The following is a 16205-nucleotide window of genomic DNA, read 5'->3' as shown; positions in this document are numbered from 1 at the left end:
CCCCCCCCCCCCCCCCGCTCTGTCTGGGGTATGTCCCTCACATCCAGTGAATGGACCTGTATTAGACATGATGATGTCAGAGGGGCTTAGACCAAGGGGGGCGGGGGGTAGGGGGAGGCTGCGGGGACCGGTCTAGCAGCCAGGGATCAAGGATCAGGTGAGGATTTTTTGTCTATTAGAGCTCCTAGACCAGAACCAGCAGTTAACCCTTCCTGTGTAGGGGTAGTCCCACTGAAAGGGTTAACCTGGCGTTCCTCTTTAACTTTATTTCTGTCACATAGGGTGGCCACTGAGCCCGTGGAAGTCATTGCTTATAAGTTGTTTATATTTGCCCTCTCAATCAGCTTCACTTACCCTGGTAAATCCCGACATGTCGTCCTGGGTTTTAAGGGTAGGGATTGAGGATACTGATACCAGTATGGGTGCCGATACCGAGTATGTCGGCAAGTACTCGTACTCACCCAAATGCTCCCGATACTTATTCCGACAGCGGAACTTCCGGCATCAGGAAACCGGACGGCGAGTCATTGCAAGACGCCCGGCTTCCTGATTGCCCGGGAAGCCGGCTCCGTGTTCCCTCGTCACCAGGGAGCAATGGAGCTGGCTTCCCGGCCAATCAGGAAGCCAGGGGGCAGGTGATGACTCGCCGCTCGGCATCCTAATTGGCCGGGAAGCCGGCTCCATGCTTCCTCATCACTTGGTGACGTGGAAGCATGGAGCCGGCTTCCCGGCCAATCAGGAAGCCAGGGTGGCGTGTAATGACTCGCCGCTCGGCTTCCTGATTGGTCGTGAAGCTGGCTTCCTGATTGGCTAAAAAGCTGGCTCCATGCTTCCTTGTCACCTGGTGATGAGGGAGCATGGAGCCGGCTTCCCAGCTAATCAGGAAGCCTGGCGGTAAGTCATTACACGCAGACTGGCTTCCGGTATCGGCAAAAACCGAAAAAAAATTGTCAGTACTCGATTCCGAAAATCCGCTACCGGTGCATCCCTAGTTAGGGGGTCACCCACCATGCATCTGTGCAGTGTGAGGTTACGGGGTAGGAAGAGTCAGGGAGGGGGGGGGTCAGTAAGGCTGATCAAATGACTGTTCTATGTGACCCCGGCGCTTACCCCTCTCAAGCTCTACTCACCTGTCCGCTGCATGGCCCATTCTCCAACATTTCTCCATCATGCACATATTACCCCCGCCCGATCTAAGAGACCGATATATGACTGTGTGTGTGTGGACAGCTTTAGTGAGCCGTTGGGTTGCACGGTGTGACAATCTAATGTCTAGAAAGTCTGCGTTCTTGGAATACATCCGTACATCCGTAAGCCCAAATTTTACATTGTATGACCCAATGCCTGTATGTGTCCAATCTCTGTTGATTTGGTTCCGGCTCATTCACCCAGGCATGAAAATCAATACGGGGTGCAGAGACAGGTGCTGCATGTTTTTGTAGGCAGCAGCCTGTACCTCGCTATGGGTTGCAAGCTGTCTCCATCCAAACGTGGGCACGTGGACCCAGCTGAGATGTGCATTATCGAATCTGCATGTAGCCACGTCCTCCCATAGGAAGGTACAGCCTGCTGCACGCAGCACCTGTCCCACCTGGGAGTGGGTCTCTGCACGGGCGTGCACCCCGATATGGATGTGCGTCCTTAAAAGTCCTCGTCTGCTCGCTTTTGTTTTCCCCCAAAAGCCCGATTCACACTGAGCGTATCCTTGCGATATCGCTCTCCAATGCATGCCAATGGAGCTGTGCCTGTCGCTTTGCAGGACCCTTTTTTGGTGCGGATGTCGGGCCATTGTACTCAGCCCAATGCAAACACTTGCGTGATAAAACGCGCAAAATCATAAACGCGCGATTTGCAATACGCTCAGTGTGAATGGGGCCTTAAAAAAAAGTCAGGGCCTTCTGTGTCCTCTTCGTAAACGGGGGTGCATTGGTGGCACCAATTCTGAGCCGGGGGACGTTGTGAGGTGCCTCGTCCGTGTGTACATGCCTAAATTCTTAGAGCTAGAAGGTGCGATTTATAGAACTCTGCCCCTGTGTGGCCACCATGGTCGGTCTGGGTGTATTTTTGTCACAGTCTTTATATCCAGATCTTGTCTTCAATACGTTGAGATCAGTTGAAATGTTTTTGTTTGCAGTCTAGTTTCTGTTTTGCTTTTGTTTACATTGCAACTGAAGTCTTTTTGTTTCCTGCGGTTGCTTCGTGCCTAGTGACAGTGTGTGTGTGTGTGTGTGTCCTAAGGACACCCTTGGCCACAGGATGCTATTGTTGTCCAAAGCAGAGATCTAGATACGGAGTTCACAATATTCTTTGCACACGAGTAGGGAATGACAAGGTGGCCCTGTGCTGGACATGGCTAGTGTGATAACCCGGGGCCTCCACAGCCAGCAGGTAAGTCTGCCTTCTTGTATGTTCATAGACCAGATACATTGTAATCAGGTATAATAATCTCTTGATTATGGGCTCTTTGTGGTATTCTTAACCCTGAAGTGGATACCTTAATATGGAATTCGGGAGTCTGCAACAGTACGATTTGTTTTAGGGGCTAGCTTCATTGACAACAACTAGAGAAAACCTCAAAAGTTAGTCGTCAGCTTTTAAGGAGCATTGTAATTTTTAGGGAGCATTTGATGACCTGGCCCCTGCTGTAATTTTTAGGGAGCATTTGATGACCTGGCCCCTGCTGTAATTTTTAAGGAGCATTTGATGACCTGGCCCCTGCTGTAATTTTAAAGGAGCAATTGGTGACCTGGCCCCTGCTGTAATTTTAAAGGAGCAATTGGTGACCTGGCCCCTGCTGTAATTTTTAGGGAGCATTTGATGACCTGGCCCCTGCTGTAATTTTTAAAGAGCATTCGGTGACCTGGTTCCTGCTGTAATTTATAAGGAGCATTCGGTGACCTGGTTCCTGCTGTAATATTTAAGGAGCATTTTGAAACCCGGCTCCCTCTGTAATTTTTAGGGAGCATTCGGCGACCTGGCTCCCAGGATTTGTCCAGCCCTGCCTTAAGCTTTTCATACACTGATAGATTTTGGTACGAATGCTTATATGAAAAATGTGATCAGAACATTTTGATAATGCACATTATCGATCCACGTTCACTGACCCCATTATCTAATAGCAAATTGAACAAACATTCCCCCCCCAAAAAAAGTTTTTGCTTGCACATGATTGAGCGATGGAAGTTGGCAGAGCTTCACCTCATTCACTAAGCTAAGGCGAAAAACTTCCCCTGCAAAGTGAACAACCTGTTTGCCTTCAGTAAACTAGCCCCGGTGTATTTTGATTCATTATACTAGATCGGGGGGCGGGCAACTCCGGCCTTCCACCTGCTGTGGAACTACAATTCCCATGAAGCATTGCAAGACTCTGACAGACACAGGCATGACTTCAAGAGGCAGAGGCATGATGTTATTTGTAGGTAAAGCGCAGCTGGAGGGTCAGAGTTGCTCACCCCTGTACTAGTCTGTAGGTCTTATACCTGCCCTTCCTTCCATAGTCCTGTGATTGGGCGTTGGACAAAGATCTTTCCACATTTAATAGTTGGATATTTTTGCTGCATTAATCATTTTTAAATATTAGTAATGAAAGTTTAAGGCCCGGTGCAGACCTCCGCGATCCGGGATTGCACGGTCCCGCACAATGCAGGCAGCGATTGCCACACGGCCCCATTGATTTGAATGGGGTGACTTCCGCACGGCAGTACCTTTTTTTTTTTTTTTGCAATACACTACGCACGGCTGTTTTAGTGTTCGGATGCATGGGCGGAATCGCAGCGGGAAAACCGCGCGATCCGCCCGGCGCGACTGGGGTGCCATTAGAAAATAATGGCACCCACAGCGCGACCATCTGTGCTGGGCGACTCCGTGACCGCACGGCAATCTGCGCGGAATTGTGCACGGTCGCCTAGGTGTGCACCGGCCCTGATATGTTGCAGGGGTGTGGAATTCGTATCGCTCGATGCCTGGGACATGCAGTTCCGGGCGCTGGGCAAGTAGTTATTTCACTGTTTTAGTCCTGCTACAGACACGTAGCAAGGCTGGTTTGACTTTTTTAAATGAGCGGCGCTGCGAGCGGGGGGCGTGGACCGGCGAGCGGGGGGCGTTTAATAATTCATCAGGGGTGTGGAATTCGTATCGCCCGACGCCCGGGACATGTAGTTCCGGGCAAGTAGTTTTTTCACTGTTTTAGCCCTGCTACAGACAAGTAGAAGGGCTGGTTTGAGTTTTTTAAACGAGCGCTGCGAGCGGGGGGCGTTGATCAACGAGAGCGGGGGGCGTGGCCCGAAGCGCTGAGAGCGGCGCGGTGGTGGAGGACAGAGTGAGGTGACAGGCTCTGTCACCTCCCTCTGGCGGCCGCTGCTCGTTTCTGTCACAGGAGTTCTAGCACAGAGCTGTTCTAGAACTCCTGTGTTGGAGGTAACAGGGTCAATAAAGAGAACCTGTCACCTCCAAAAGCTATCACTGTGTGATAGTACTACAGTTAAGTTTTAAAAAAAAAGTACTAAATAATAGTTAAAAATGTAACTAAATAAAAATGTAAAAATAATAAAACAAATGAAATTTTTTTCCAAAGTAAATAAAAGATGAAAACCAGTTCTGCTGCCCCATCTGCATGTGAATAAACTGCGATTGTGTGCTAACGCTCGGAAAACACCGCAACCTGCCCGGCACGACTGGGGTGCCATTAGAAAAAAATGGCACTGCCAGCGCGATCGGATGGCTGGGTGGTCACGGAATCGCACACCACCGCCAATCGTGCTGTCAGTGCCATTATTTTCTAATAGGGCAGGTTGCGCGTTTTCCTGCAGCAATAACGCCCGGGCGATCACACACGATCACAGTTGAAAACACTGCGCGGTGCATGTCGTGAAAATAGGTACATGTACCTTTTTTTCAGCGATTGCCACCCAGATGTAACCCCTTACATGCGGAGGCTACCGCACACGATCGCACGTCCCCGGAATCCGCAGGTCTGCACCCACCCTAAAGGCTAAATTCACTTTCCCAAGTAATTTGGGAAAACGGAATTACCCGCACAAATCCCCCTCCCACTATCCTTACCTTTCGGCGAACGGTCCTTCCCCCTCCACCAGTACGGGTGTAGTATCTGTACCTGTTCTATGTATTCTGAATTTCGGTCGCAAATTGCAAGCACTCGTTGGTCAACGCGGTCACCTGACGGCACTGACCAATGAGAAGCGCTTCTTAGCACTGCTAAACACGGTTTTGGTTAAAATTATTTTTTTTGTATCAGGACAAGTAGATTGTCATGAAGGACACGTAGATTCGGCCCCCACTTTAGTCCTTGGACAAGTAGTTTTTCCCAAAATTTCCACACCCCGGTGTTGAATGGATTCTTCTCGTTATTGGAAGCATCGTATAGAGAGAACTCTCTTCAAAGTTGTGTAATTGCATCTGTCTACAGTGGTTCCTCGGTTCACGAACGCGTCTGTTCGCAAACAATTCGGTTAGCGAACAGGAAGTTCGGCAAAATTTTTCTTCCGTTCGCGTACGCCGCATCGGGTGACGAACACGACCGCAGCCGTCTTCCCCGCTCTGACACATGGTTGTGGCTTCCTCTAGTCGAGATCGCGGTCTGATCGCAGTTTGATTCGGTTTGTGACCAGAATCATGGAACGAATTAAGTTTGTGAACTGAGGTACCACTGTATTTCCCCTTCTCCTTTCCATCTTGTATCCGTTTGTATTGTACTGATGTAAAAGGGGAACTCTGATGTGAAAGAAGGGGGGACTCTAATATGAAAGTGGGGCTTCTGATGTGAAGAGGGCTCCTGTTGTGAAAGGGGGGGGGAGGGGCATTGATATGAAAGTGGGACCTCTAATGTGATGGGAGGCTACTGATGCAAAAGGGGAACCCTCATGAATGTGGGGCTCATGATGTAAAGGGGGAACTCTAATAGGAAAGGGGGGGGGGGACTCTGATATGAAGGGGGGACTGATTTGAAAGGGGGGCTTCTAATGTGAAGGAGGGCTACTGATGTAAAAGGGGGGGGGGCTCTGATTTGAAAGTGGGGCTTCTGATGTGAAGAGGGGGCTACTGATGCAATGGGTGATATGAAAGCAAGGGGAGGGGGGAATCTTGATATGAAGGGGGGAAAAAAATAATTTTCTGAGCATTGTTGTTCAGTTGACCCCTATAAAATCTATGACACTTTAGACTGGGGTGCCTTGAGATTTAGCATACTTTTAAAGGGAGCCGTAACTATAAAAAAGTTGAAAAACACTTCTTTTAGATGATTCGAGCTTCGTTGGTGAAAATTCAGATCCCATATTGTGAACAGAGCAAAGCAATTGTTGAGAGACGCTCTGAGCACCCTTGAAAACATTTGGCAGCTTGCGTCTCCAATAGAAGCCCATATGGCTGCTTGGAAACTTGCACGCTTTGTTGTTGTGCAGCTCATCATCAGCTCTCTGTGAGCTCCGCTCCTGCCACCTAGAGGCGCTTATGTGCACAGCAGCCCCCTTGTATTATTTACTCTTGGACTCAACGCGAGACTGCAACTCCCATCCAGCCTGCAGCTCTCACTGCTCAGTGACATCAGACCCTGGACATGGCTGAGCCAGGCTGCGGAGGAGCAACGGCGATGTAAGCTGCAATTAATACAATCTCTGGCAGCGGTGATTAGGGCTTGCTATGTTAGCTGTAGGGGTGGGGGAGATAGCGGAAGGCTTGTTGTGTAACCTCCAGAGGGGGGTGGGGGGAATGCCTTGATTGCAGAGGGAATCCAGGAATGCTTGTGGGCAGGCCCTTGTGAATCAAATGTGGCTTTCGTTAGCAAGTACCAGTTCTGCATGCTGCTATCATCCTCATGCAGGACCAGTGACCCTTCAATGATCTTCCCTCTCGAATCCTTGTCTGATTATGTGCTTGGCATCCATCACTCCAGTCCGTTTATAAGATATTGATGCTGGAAGTGGGTGGAGACCCAGCGTAGACGCTTACAATGTTCGTAATGGCATAGCAACAGTCTCTATATGCAGGTGCCTCACACTGTTGTGTCCACAGGTCATTGGCAACTGCACTTCAATGAACCCACCAGCAGCTCGCACGGGGTCAGCGCACGCTCACTATTTTGTGCATGCAATCTAGCATAAATGGCAAACGTGTGAAATGACGGTCCTGCGTACGGAATAATATTACTTTTAATTGGCCATCTGATGTAGGTATGAATTTATCGCTGGGCCGTCTGTAGGAGACATGTGTTGCTAATTCATTCTAATGCAAATGTTATTTTTGGAACATGATCATCTCTATTTACTTTTAGGACAAAGACTTAGAATATAGTTGGGGGATAGGACTACCACTCCTAGTAGCCTCAAAGTTTCTACACGGGTGTAGGTACTGGTCTGCTTTAGCATCAATAATTCAGATAGAGAAAAGAAGGAATAACCTTCCAGCAGCTGCTGGTTTTATCAGTTTGTTGGCTGGTTATTTGTCGCCATTACAAATATCTATAGAGCGCCGACAATTTACGCTGCGCTTTACATAGTATACATTCACATCAGTGCCTGCCCTCAAGGAGCTTACAATCTAAGGTCCCTATCTCACATGGCTGATTTAAGCTGGCCATACACCTTACAACCATCGCACGACTTTCGTTGTGCGATGGTTGTAAGGTGATTAAAAATTCGTATGACCTGCCCGTCTTGGACAGGCAGATCGTACTTGCGAACATCGGCGGGGAGGGCTTCCGATGATTGCAGTGCTGAGCGGGCAGTGTGCTCTTGCGACGTTCGTCTACCGACCACCCCGCCGAAACTCGTACGATTTTCAAGCGTGCTCGGAAGACGAATGTCGTGCAACCTTACAGTAGAAGCAGTCGCACGCTGCCCGTACACCTGCCGATTATCATACGATGGTGGGGTTACCACGATTATCGTACAATAATCGGCAGGTGTATGGGCACCTCTCGTCTGAAGGCAATTAACCTTTAAGGATGTCTTTGGAGTGTGGGAGGAAACCCACAGCAGCACAGGGAGAACATGCAAACTCATGTTGACACATAGTGACCTGGCCGGGATTCTAACCGGGGACTACCTAGTATTGCAAGGCAGAAGCGCTAACCACTTCCCCATGTATACAATTTTGCAGAGGGTGGACAAATGAATATGAATTTGTCCTGATATATAACAACGTGGCCTACCGGAGTTGTTGTTTAATTCGGCACGGCTGTGTGGGTGGAGCCTTTGGCTGTAACTGTGAACTGAGAAATGACGAGTCCCATCAGCCAATGCGGCAGAGAACTTGTAGTTCTCAAGGGAAAACAAGTGCAATAGGGTCACTGCCCTTGTAGTCCATGTATTCTTCCTCCTGTCAGTGTTGCTAAATGTTTGTACTGAGGTGTGGACATGGATGGGAGGAAGAGCCTGCAGGAGCCAGAGCATTGCACCCATGAACCACTTATCACGGTTCCAACGTTTTACTGGAAAATGCAAAAAAAATACTAAATGCAGGTTTTTTTTCTTTTATGAACAAGTGTCCATATATTATTATTTTTTTTACAAAAGGTGGAATTTGCCTTTTAATGGGGCAGCACCGTGGTGTAGTGGTTAGCACTATCTGCGGGGAGTTTGCATGTTCTCCCGGTGCTTGCTTGGGTTTCCTCCAGGTACTGCAGTTTCCTCCCACACTCCAAAGACACGCTGGAAGGTTATTTGGCTCCTGTCTAAATTGGCCCTCATGTATACATGTGAGATAGGGACCTTAGATTGAGGGCAGGGACTGATGTGAATGTGCACTATGTAAAGTGCTGCGTAATTGTTGCTGCCATGTAAATACCTGTAAATATTTGGCAATGATGGATATAAGTTTTCTAGGAATGTATATACAGTTGTGCTCAAACGTTTGCAAACTCTGGCAGAAATCATGACATTTTGGCATTGATATTGAAAATATGACTGCTCATGCCAAAAAACGATTTTATTTAGGGATAGTGATTACATAAAGCCATTTATTATCACATAGTTGTTTGGCTCCTTCTTAAACAACAATAATAACAGAAATCACCCAAATGTCCCTGATCAAAAGTTTACATAATACCCTGGAATGTTTGGCCTTGTTACAGACACACAAGGTAACACACGCGGGTTAAAATGGCAATTGATGGTTCATTTCCCAAATCTACAATCAGTGTCTGTATATAAACAGTCAATGAGTTTGTTCGCTCTCAGGTGGATGCACCGAGCAGGCTGGATACTGAGCCATGGAGAGCAGAAAAGAACGGTCAGAAGACCTGCGTAACAAGGTAATGGAACTTTATAAAGATGGAGAAGGATATAAAAAGCTACCCAAAGCCCTGAAAATGTCAGTCACTACTGTCCAATCACTTATCAAGAAGTGGAAAATTGGGGGATCTCTTGATACCAAGCCAAGGTCAGGTAGACCAAGAGGGATTGCAGCCACAACTGCCAGGAGAATTGTTGGGGATACAAAGAAAACCCCGCAGGTAACCTCAGGAGAAATACAGGCTGCTCTGGAAAGAGACGGTGTGGTTGATTTTACTGGAACAAAAATGAGCTGCATGGTCGAGTTGGCAGAAAGAAACCTTTACTGCGCCAATGCCACAAAAAAGCCCGGTTACAATATGCCCGACAACACCTTGCCGCACCTCACTGCTTCGAGCACGCTGTAATTTGGAGTGACAAGACCAAAATAAAGCTTTATAGTCACAACCATAATTGCTATGTTTGGAGAGGGGTCAGCAAGGCCTATAGCGACAAGAATACCATCCCCACTGTGAAGCAAGGTGGTGGCTCACTGATGGGTTTTTTTTGGGGGGGGTGAGCTCTACAGGCACGGGGAATCTTGTGAAAATTGATGGCAAGAGGAATGCGGCATAATACTGCATTCGCAGGAAATACTGGCAGACAATTTGCAGTCTTCTGCACGAAAGCTGCGAATGGGACGGTCTTAGACTTTCCAGCACCCCAATGACCCTAAGCACAAGGCCGAGTTGACCCTCCAGGGGTCACAGCAGAAAAAGGTGAAGGTTCTGGAGTGGCCATCACAGTCTCCTCACCTTTTAATATCATCGAGCCGCTCTGGGGAGATCTCAAATGTGCGATTCATGCAAGACGACCAAAGACTTTGCATGACCTAGAGGACGAATGGCCAGTTATACCACCGGCAAGAATTTGGGGGCCTCATAGACAACTATTACAAGAGACTGCACGCTGTCATTGATGCTTAAAGGAGAACTATGGGGTTAAGTCTTTTCCCCATAGTTCTCCTTAGGGTAACGGGAGGACACAAACTAGCATCCTCCCGTCACCCTAGGCTGAGTATACCGCGAGCGGTATACTGAGACGCCGCAGCTGAAGCGGATCCCGACAATTATGCCGGGATCCGCCCAGCGGCGTGACTGACAGCTGGCTCTGCCTATCTAGAGGCAGAGCCAGCTGTACCCTCCCCCGTCCGTTCCGCCAGTCAGCGCTGGGGGATCGGAGGGGGGAATCTCTGCAGAGAGCCGTGACAGGATCGAGAGGTGAGCGAACGCCGGTATGTGTTCGCTCACCTCCCGATCTACTGAGCCGACCTGTGACAGTCTCATTGTCACAGGTCGGCTAGAACTATGAGGTGAGTGAAAAGCCCCTCCCCCTCATAGTTCTCCTTTAAGGGGGCAGTACACAGTATTAAGAACTAAGGGGATGCAGACCTTTGAACGGGTCATTTCATTTTTTTTATTTTTTGTCATGTTTTGTTTTTATGGTTGTGCCGTTCTGTTATCACCTACAGCTGAATAGGAATTACATAAGAAATAAAAGAAATGTGTTTTGTCTGCTCACTCATGTTTTCTTTAAAAATGGTCCATATATTACTAATTCTCCATGGGTGTGCAAACCTTTGAGCACAACTGTATGTCTAAGGATGTATCGTATATCATACATTATAGATAACATCCTCCTTGGTTTCCTGAAGAAGTGGCCTACAGTGCCTATGAATCGCATCGAGTATCCTGGCGTCCCATCTATAGAGCCAATGGAGTTGATGTACTAAAGTAAAATAGACTGTTTGCTATGTAAGGGAATTTGCACTTTGCAGGGAAGTCTCCCCTTAGCTTAGTGAATGAGGTGAAGCTCTGCAGACTTCCATCATCCAATCACACGGAAGTAAAAATGCCGTTGTTCTTTTTTGTTTTCCTTGCATATGATTGGGTTTTCTTTTGTATAATTTCATCACATTCACCAAAATTCCCCTGCAGAGTGAACAGTCTGTTTGCCCTCAGTGTGACTGCGATGCTCTGATATGATGGTGACCTTGGGGAAAGGCATTTTTGTACTGTACATATATGAACACATTAGTGTCTTATAAAAGTTTGTGCTGTTATTTTATAACTGTATACATTGTTTCAATTTCAATACTGTACCCATAAAGTACCAAGTACATTCAGTTCATGTGTAGTACTTAGGAGTATGGGGTGGTGGCACTTCCTCCTCAATGGGGGGGGGGGGCATTTTTTGAGCCTCCATTATATACAGTCACAAAACATTCACCAGACTCTTTGTAGGAGACAAGTGTTGCTAATTCATTCTGATGCAATTGTTTATTTCTAATAACATCTCCATTTACATCGGAGCCACAGGCTTAGGGGCCCACAGCATGCACACCCATAAAAAGACCCGATCCCGGGAGGGACATGTGCTCTGTGTGAGAGGGCACGGCTGCAAGCAATTACATGCGGTCACACCATACCTGAACCTGTACATCCGTGCGGATCCGTGTGCCCGTACTTGGACGCACGCTGACCCATAGGGGAGAACAGGCTGCCGCGCACAATTACACGCAGCACCTGTCCCTTCACTGATCGGGCCTTTTTATGGGCTTGTGCACCCGTCTAAATGAGCCCTTAGAATTAGAGGTGCACCGAAATGAACATTTTTAAAAGAAAACCGAAATGAAAAAAAAATGTCGGGCCGAAACTGAAAATGGCTGAGCGCGGTGGGAGGAGAGACGCCGGCTTCTCACAGCGCTCTCCTCCCACAACGCTGCCCAGGTGGGAACCATGCCCATAGGCAATCATTGGTTTTCACATGTTGAGCGTTTTACAGCGTGTAGGAACGCTGTGTAAAACACCCAGGTGTGAACCAGGCCTTAGCCGAAAGTGTCATTTACAGACGATATTTTTTTCGGCGGGCGATATACCATATTTTTCCGTCTATAGGACGCCCCCCACTTTTCTTACCCAAAATTCAGAAATCAATATTTTCCATGCTCTTTTGCATAACTGATTACATCCAGTTTAAATTTTGCAGAGTAAGAGCTGCTTACTGGTACCGGTATTTTTTTTTTTTCTGACATTTTTATGGGCTCCCTGTTGCATCTGGGGCACTGGCTACAGGCTCTCCGCAGCATCAGCTGATGTCAGGTACATAAGGCTCATGATTGGAGGAAACCTGTTAGCTTGTCTCTGCAATCGGAAGTTTAGTTTGCAGAGGTATCTGCAGTTTCGCAACTCCTCTCGGTTCTCCTCTCGGCCCCCCGTGTATAAGACACCCCTCCATTTTTAGGTTAAATATTTTAAAGGAAAGATATAGTCTTATACACGGAAAAATACAGTATATCGGTGCATACCTACTTAGAATATAGTTTGTGGCTATGACGACCACTCTTGGTAGCTCCATGAGCTGGTATTGTTCTGTTTTGTCATCGAGAACTCAAATAGGAAATATATAAGAAAACGTAATTCCAGCAGCTGCTGTTTTTCTCATTTTAGTGCAGAAGACAACAGTGTGACCCCTGTGGAGCCTCTCAATGAGGGGGATTCACTAAGACTGGGCAGACAAAATGTGCATGGCAACCAATCAGCATCTAGCTTTCATTTTCAAAGCTGAAAGGAGTTGTGAAGTCCCAGCACATCCTCTCCTGTTCTAACATCGGCATTGTGATACGAATACATACTGAAGTTGTTTTTGATGATGCAATCAAAGTTTACATGATAAAATCCCTTTGATGTATTGATTGCTGCCTCCCGTCTGCCCATCACTTTCTGCATTTCCAGTGTGCTTTGCGTCTCTTTCCCTGCTGCTTGATGTAATCTCCATTTCAGTAGACTACATATTCCATCATGCATTGCTTCCAGCAATCAATGACAATCTTACATTGTTCAGACGTTGAGTTGTAGTTCAGAAGGTAGACTCTGTGAGAGCGGTGACACCAAGAAGTGCGTATTCACAGGGCTGAGTGTAATGGTGTCAGTGCATTGAGGAAGTCCATCCTATGGGCAGCTTTAGTTTACAAACTTCTACATGGATCTGGTTATTAGGAGTGGGATAGAACTTACAGAATTCAATATAGAGCTACAAATTTCTTTTTAATTTTTGACCATAGTATGTGCTGGGACTTTACAACTCCTTTTAACTTTAAAAGAGATGTCTTTCTTGCAACACAGTTGTTAGCTGCATCCCCCCTGAGATCAGTTGGCTGTGGGGGGTCTGGTGCAATCAGCTGGTACTTGCATGCAATGGAAGCTTTCCCTGACAGTCTGGCCAATTACAATTTACATGAACAGTATCACTCATGAAACGTGTTCAATTTATTCTCTTTTTACAAATATAGCCTGGAACGATTTTTATTTTCTGCGTAAAACTTTCCATTATGGAATTTGATTGTATTTTGTAGTATGGGGAATATAACAAGGGGAGTAGGGTAACCCCAGAAAGGAATCCAGGAACTCTTATCGGAGATCTCACTGCTGGAGTTTTAAAAGTGAAAATAAAAATATATATATTTTTTTTTTAAATAGAGAAAATGAAGGGGAAAAAAAATCATACCGCCAGTGAAACACGCATTTCACTGAACGAAAAAACGAGCTGAAAAACTAGCATTAAAAAAACGCTCCGGTGTGAACCCAGCCTAAGAGATGAAAGTAGGCAATAGGTCAAATACATCCCGCCAAAAATATAAATGGATGGACTGACCCCTTGATTGCCCTTTGATTTCTCTACCATATGCCGCGTGTGGTGAACACCATTGCATGTTCCTGTGTAAAGACTGTTTTTCTCCTCTTTTCAGGTTGGCTGCATGATTCCAAGCATGGACAATCCGTTACTTTCCCAGTTGGTGAATGGGATTACCAGTGCCGTTCCACCTTCCCAGTCCAAACTGTACAGCAGCTGGTCTGTGTGTGACGAAGAAACAAAAACATCTTCTATAACTGACTGTTTGGAGAAGAGGTAATAGTAGAAATAATACATTCTTTCAGTTATCTTACACCGGGCGACATTAAGGCCCCTTTCACACGGGCTGATCAGGAGGAGATCTGTGCGCGGATCCGCTCCTGATCGGACCAGTACGGAGGGATGTCCCCACTGTGACATGTCCATTTTGCGATGGAGGAAAACACTGAAATCACCGGACCCCATGTCAGTCTATGGGGGATCTGATGTACATGGTCATCAAAGTTTGTGACTACGTTAGAATGTCTGACAGGTTACCGATCTGCCCTGGAACAGCTGATCGGTCCTGAAATGTCACTTCTATATGACTTTGTGAGTGCGATCTCACATTCCACAAGTCGCATAGAAGTGACATTTCAGGACCGATCAGCTATTCCAGGGCAGATCGGTTCTCCTGCACATACCATCGGCGATGCCGATCTGCCCTGGAACAGCTGAGAAAGCTTTGGAATTCTTCAACTTTTGCCGGTCACATATTTCACCGCTGAAAAAGTGGGCGCGATTACGTTAAAATGTGTGACCACGTGACCGGTCAAACATTCCAACCCAGTCACAATCTTTAATTTTTTTTTTTTTACTTTACTTTTAGGGGCTTCGGGGGAAATATTGGGGGTCTAAACAGACTCCTGATATTTCCCTTTTTAAAATTGAAAAAGAGATTGTGGACACAGAGACACACAGAGTCCTCAATCTCTTTTTCTGTATCTCCTGTTATCAATGAAGAGGAATCCTCTATACTGAGTGTTCCTGATCATTCATAACATGAGGACAGAGTATGTTTACTATAACCACAATCATGAATGTACAGGAAGTGATGTAGATGTGATGTAGATCACTTCCCATTCATTCATAATTGGAGACACAGTAAACATACTCTGTCCTCAATTTTTTACAAACACTCAGCGATCACCGACTGCTTGTACTTCGCTCTCCTTCCTGACACGCTGTCACGGCAGGCTGAGCGAGCAGAGCTCAGCCTGCGGTGACAGCACAGGCTGTCTCCGCCCACACACCGATCTGTGACAGGAGGCTGAGCGGTGTGGGAGGAGACGCTGGCCGCTCACAGTGCTCTCCTCCCTGGGGGCTCAGTAGCCTGTCATAGTTTCTCTCCTCCCCGCGGGGACACAGCAGCGCCCAGCGGGGAGGAGAGAATAGGATGCACCGCTGTATCCGCCAGAAAATTATGCCATAAGTGCCATTTTCGGCCGATATGTTTCGGCCGCCGATATATCGGTGCATCCCTAATTACTTTTTACTGGAATAAAAGTTTGTAATTTGAAAATTATGTTTAATGGCAGTCACTTCCGAGTGCGTGGATGCGGTTTCAGCTTTATTTATAGCGACCATGGAACCCCCAGACTTGGTGCTGTGATAGACCAATGTCAGTTTGATTAAGGAAGGTGACGCCTGACTCTGACTTTGGTAGAATAATAGGAAGCTGTGAGTCCGGTGGGGTCTTGCCACTGTGAAGTTCCGAAACACGTTCTATACAAGTTCTATATACTTCCCTTTCTAAGCTCCTTGGGAATGGCCGTTATACTTTATGGTGTTTTCAGGTGCATGGCCCAGATTGTAAGTCTGTGAGCATATAAAAAAATGTGAGAGTGCGGTTTACCGATTGCAAAAGTGAGACCGATCATGTGATTAAATTGAAGGCAGTACATTTGAGGAAGGGAAAGGCTTAACCAAGAGCTCCATAACAAAATCAGGTACGGCTCTGTGGTGAATTTTGCTTAAACCGTAGATTGGATGACCTGGATAGGACTTGTGCAACTAAAAGAAATGACGATTTAAAGTAATTATGATTTTTACCTTATTTTTCTTTCTTTCTTGTTTTAAAGTGCTGTGTACCCTTTCCCCGACTCTGAAAACCGTACAGATGTGTTCGGGTTGATGTCAAACCGCCCAGAAGACGCAAACAAAATTGATGCTGTGACAGATTGGTAAGCACCAATAGGGTCTCCTAACATGGGTACTCTGATTGGTCAGAGAGTTCTTCCTCTGGGTATC

At 46.9% G+C, this 16205-nt stretch overlaps 1 protein-coding gene across 1 annotated transcript in view; it reads left to right on the top strand.

Annotated features, from left to right (window-relative positions):
• The first annotated feature begins 14052 nt into the window (after positions 1 to 14052).
• The window catches only part of LOC108788780 (meiosis-specific coiled-coil domain-containing protein MEIOC-like), a 13098-nt gene continuing 10945 nt past the window's right edge, over positions 14053 to 16205 (top strand). Inside the window, exons 1-2 of the mRNA XM_018558637.1 lie at positions 14053 to 14192; positions 16037 to 16138. Coding sequence (XP_018414139.1) covers positions 14053 to 14192; positions 16037 to 16138 — 242 coding nt within the window. The remainder of the gene's footprint in view (positions 14193 to 16036; positions 16139 to 16205) is intronic.

Source organism: Nanorana parkeri, unplaced genomic scaffold, assembly GCF_000935625.1.
Source record: "Nanorana parkeri isolate BGI_ZX_2015 unplaced genomic scaffold, ASM93562v1 scaffold351, whole genome shotgun sequence".
In the NCBI taxonomy this organism is placed as follows: Eukaryota; Metazoa; Chordata; class Amphibia; order Anura; family Dicroglossidae; genus Nanorana; species Nanorana parkeri.
This window is presented reverse-complemented; position numbering and strand designations above follow the sequence as displayed.